We start from the raw sequence: 5000 nt of genomic DNA, 5'->3' as shown, positions 1-5000 counted from the left end.
ATGTGTGGTTGGTAAACAAGGATCGGTTTTTTAGCAAGGTACGGAATGTATCATCAAATATTCAATATGATTCCACGAGATCTAGTTTCATTCAAGTAACGGATTCTAGCCAATTGAAAGGATCTTCTGATCAATCCAGGGATTCCATTAGGAATGAGGATTCGGAATATCACACATTGACCAATCAAAGAGAGATTCAACAACTAAAAGAAAGATCGATTCTTTGTTCGGATCCTTCCTTTCTTCAAACGGAACGAACAGAGATAGAATCGGAGCGATTCCCTAAATGCCTCTCTGGATATTCTTCAATGTGCCGACTATTCATGGAACGTGAGAAGCAGATGAATAATCATCTGCTTCCGGAAGAAATCGAAGAATTTCTTGGGAATCCTACAAGAGCCAATCGTTCTTTTTTCTCTGACAGATGGTCAGAACTGCATCTGGGTTCGAATCCTACTGAGAGGTCTACTAGAGATCAGAAATTGCTGAAGAAAGAACAAGATGTTTCTTTTGTTCTTTCCGGGCGATCGGAAAGTAAAGAAATGGTTAATATATTCAAGATAATTATGTATTTACAAAATACTGTCTCAATTCATCCTATTTCATCAGATCCGGGATGGGATATGGTTCCGAAGGATGAACTGGACAGTTCCAATAAGATTTCATTCTTGAACAAAAATCCATTTTTTGGTTTATTTCATCTATTCCATGAACGGAACAGGGGGGGATACACGTTACACCACGATTTTGAATCAGAAGAGAGATCTCAAGAAATGGCAGATCTATTCACTCTATCAATAACCGAGCCGGATCTGGTGTATCATAAGGGATTTGCCTTTTCTATTGATTCCTCCGGATTGGATCAAAAACAATTCTTGAGGGGGGTATTCAACTCCAGGGATGAGTCGAAAAATAAATCTTTATTGTTTCTACCTCCTCTTTTTTATGAAGAGAATGAATCTTTTTATCGAAGGCTCATAAAAAAATGGGTCCGGACCTCTTGCGGGAATGATTTGGAAGATCCAAAACCAAAAATAGTGGTATTTGCTAGCAACAACATAATGGAGGCAGTCAATCAATATAGATTGATCCGAAATCTGATTCAAATCCAATATAGCACCTATGGGTACATAAGAAATGTATTGAATCGATTCATTAAAAAGAATCGATTCGATCGCAACTTCGAACATGGAATTCAAAGGTATCAAATAGAAAATGATACTATGAATCATAGAACTATAATGAAATACACGATCAACCACCAGTTATCAAATTTGAAAAAGAGTCAGAAGAAATGGTTCGATCCTCTTATTTTGATTTCTCGAACCGAGAGATCCATGAATCGGGATCTTAATGCATGTAGATACAGATGGTCCAATGGGAGCAAGAATTTCCAGGAACATTTAGAACTTCTCAGTTCTGAGCAGAATAGCCGTTTTCAAGTAGTGTTCGATCGATTACGTATTAATCAATATTCGATTGATTGGTCTGAGGTTGAGGTTATCGACAAAAAAGATTTGTCTAAGTTACTTTGTTTCTTTTTGTCCAAGTTACTTCCTTTTTTGTCCAAGTTTCTTCTCTTTTTGTCTAACTCACTTCCTTTTTTCTTTGTGAGTTTCGGGAGTATCCCCATTCATAGGTCCGAGATCCACATCTATGAATTGAAAGGTCCGAATGATCCACTCTGTAATCAGTTGTTAGAATCAATAGGTCTTCAAATCGTTCATTTGAAAAAATTGAAACCCTTCTTATTGGATGGCCGTGATACTTCCCAAAAATCGAAATTCTTGATCAATGGAAGAACAATATCACCATCTTTTTTCAATAAGATACCAAAGTGGATGATTGACTCATTCCATACTAGAAAGAATCGCAGGAAATCTTTTGATAACACGGATTCCTATGTTTCAATGATATCCCACGATCAAGACAATTGGCTGAATCCCGTGAAACCATTTCATAGAAGTTCATTGATATCCTCTTTTTTTAAAGCAAATCGACTTCGATTCTTGAATAATCAATATCACTTCTGTTTCTATTGTAACAAAAGATTCCCTTTTTTTGTGGAAAGGGCCTGTATCAATAATTATTATTTTACGTATGGACAATTCCTCAATATCTTGTTCATTCGGAACAAAATATTTTCTTTGTGCGGCGGTAAAAAAAAACATGCTTTCTTGGAGAGAGATACTATTCCACCAATCGAGTCACAGGTATCTAACATATTGATATCTAACCATTTTCCGCAAAGTGGTGACGAAGGGTATAACTTGTACAAATCTTTCCATTTTCCAATTCGATTCGATCCATTCGTTCGTAGAGCTATTTACTCGATCGCAGACATTTCGGGAACACCTCTAACAGAGGGACAAATAGTCAATTTTGAAAGAACTTATTGTAAACCTCTTTCAGATATGAATCTACCTGATTCAGAAGGGAAGAACTTGCATCAGTATCTCAATTTGAATTCAAACGTGGGTTTGATTCACACTCCATGTTCTGAGAAATATTTACCATCCGAAAAGAGGAAAAAACGGAGTCCTTGTCTAAAAAAATGCCTTGAGAAAGGGCAGATGTATAGAACCTTTCAACGAGATAGTACTCTTTTAACTCTCTCCAAATGGAATCTATTCCAAACATATATACCATGGTTCCTTACTTCGACAGGGTACAAATATCTAAATTTAATATTTTTAGATACTTTTTCAGACCTATTGCCGATACTAAGTAGCAGCCAAAAATTTGTATCCATTTTTCATGATATTATGCATGGATCAGATATATCATGGCGAATTCTTCAGATTCCATTGTGGAAGACACAATGGAATCTGATAAGTGAGATTTCGAGTAAGTGTTTACATAATCTTCTTCTGTCCGAAGAAATTTTTCATCAAAATAATGAGTCACCATTGATATCGACACATCTGAGATCGCTAAATGTTCGGGAGTTCCTCTATTCAATCCTTTTCCTTCTTCTTGTTGCTGGATATCTCGTTCGTACACATCTTCTCTTTGTTTCTCGAGCCTACAGAGAGTTACAGACAGAGTTCGAAAAGGTCAAATCTTTGATGATTCCATCATACATGATTGAGTTGCGAAAACTTCTGGATAGGTATCCTACATCTGAACTGAATTCTTTCTGGTTAAAGAATCTCTTTCTAGTTGCTCTGGAACAATTAGGAGATTTTCTAGAAGAAATACGGGGTTTTGCTTCTGGCGGCAACATGCTAGGGGGTGGTGGTCCCGCTTATGGGGTCAAATCAATACGTTCTAAGAAGAAATATTGGAATCTCTTCGATCTCATAAGTATCATACCAAATCCCATCAATCGAATCGCTTTTTCGAGAAATACGAGACATCTAAGTCATACAAGTAAAGCGATCTATTCCTTGATAAGAAAAAGAAAAAACGTGAATGGTGATTGGATTGATGATAAAATAGAATCCTGGTTCTCGAACAGTGATTCGATTGATGATAAAGAAAGAGAATTCTTGGTTCAGTTCTCTACCTTAACGACAGAAAAAAGGATTGATCAAATTCTATTGAGTCTGACTCATAGTGATCCTTTATCAAAGAATAACTCTGGTTATCAAATGATTGAACAACCGGGAGCAATTTACTTACGATACTTAGTTGACATTCATAAAAAGTATCTAATGAATTATGAGTTCAATACATCCTGTTTAGCAGAAAGACGGATATTCCTTGCTCATTATCAGACAATCACTTATTCACAAACCCCCTGTGGGGCTAATAGTTTTCATTTCCCATCTCATGGGAAACCCTTTTCGCTCCGCTTAGCCCTACCCCCCCCCAGGGGTATTTTAGTGATAGGTTCTATAGGAACTGGACGATCCTATTTGGTCAAATACCTAGCGACAAACTCCTATGTTCCTTTCATTACAGTATTTCTGAACAAGTTCCTGGATAACAAGCCTAAGAGTTTTCTTTTTGATGATAGTGACGATATTGATGATAGTGACGATATTGATGATAGTGACGATATCGACCGTGACCTTGATACGGAGCTGGAGCTTCTAACTATGATGAATGCGCTAACTATGGATATGATGCCGGAAATAGACCGATTTTATATCACCCTTCAATTCGAATTAGCAAAAGCAATGTCTCCTTGCATAATATGGATTCCAAACATTCATGATCTGGATGTGAATGAGTCGAATTACTTATCCCTCGGTCTATTAGTGAACTATCTCTCCAGGGATTGTGAAAGATGTTCCACTAGAAATATTCTTGTTATTGCTTCGACTCATATTCCCCAAAAAGTGGATCCCGCTCTAATAGCTCCGAATAAATTAAATACATGCATTAAGATACGAAGGCTTCTTATTCCACAACAACGAAAGCACTTTTTCACTCTTTCATATACTAGGGGATTTCACTTGGAAAAGAGAATGTTCCATACTAATGGACTCGGGTGCATAACCATAACTATGGGTTCCAATGTACGAGATCTTGTAGCACTTACCAATGAGGCCCTATCGATTAGTATTATACAAAAGAAATCCATTATAGACACTAATATAATTAGATCTGCTCTTCATAGACAAACTTGGGATTTGCGATCCCAGGTAAGATCGGTTCAGGATCATGGGATCCTTTTCTATCAGATAGGAAGGGCTATCTCAAAAAATGTACTTCTAAGTAATTGCTCCATAGATCCTATATCTATCTATATGAAGAAGAAATCTTGTAACGAGGGGGATTCTTATTTGTACAAATGGTACTTCGAACTTGGAACGAGCATGAAGGAATTAACGATACTTCTTTATCTTTTGAGTTGTTCTGCCGGATCGGTCGCTCAAGACCTTTGGTCTCTACCCGGACCTGATGAAAAAAATGGGATCACTTCTTATGGACTCGTTGAGAATGATTCTGATCTAGTTCATGGCCTATTAGAAGTAGAAGGCGCTCTGGTGGGATCCTCACGGACAGAAAAAGGTTGCAGTCAGTTTGATAATGATCGAGTGACATTGCTT

General features: G+C 37.2%; 1 protein-coding gene across 1 annotated transcript in view; it reads left to right on the top strand.

Moving 5' to 3' along the window:
• The window catches only part of LOC130980115 (protein Ycf2), a 7121-nt gene that overhangs the window by 1248 nt on the left and 873 nt on the right, over positions 1 to 5000 (top strand). Inside the window, exon 1 of the mRNA XM_057903757.1 lies at positions 1 to 5000. This exon is cut by the window's left edge and continues 1248 nt beyond it; it is cut by the window's right edge and continues 873 nt beyond it. Coding sequence (XP_057759740.1) covers positions 1 to 5000 — 5000 coding nt within the window.

This window comes from Arachis stenosperma, chromosome 5, assembly GCF_014773155.1.
Source record: "Arachis stenosperma cultivar V10309 chromosome 5, arast.V10309.gnm1.PFL2, whole genome shotgun sequence".
Classification (NCBI taxonomy): Eukaryota; Viridiplantae; Streptophyta; class Magnoliopsida; order Fabales; family Fabaceae; genus Arachis; species Arachis stenosperma.
The sequence above is the reverse complement of the archived record's forward strand: the minus strand, read 5'-3'. Positions and strand labels throughout refer to the sequence as shown.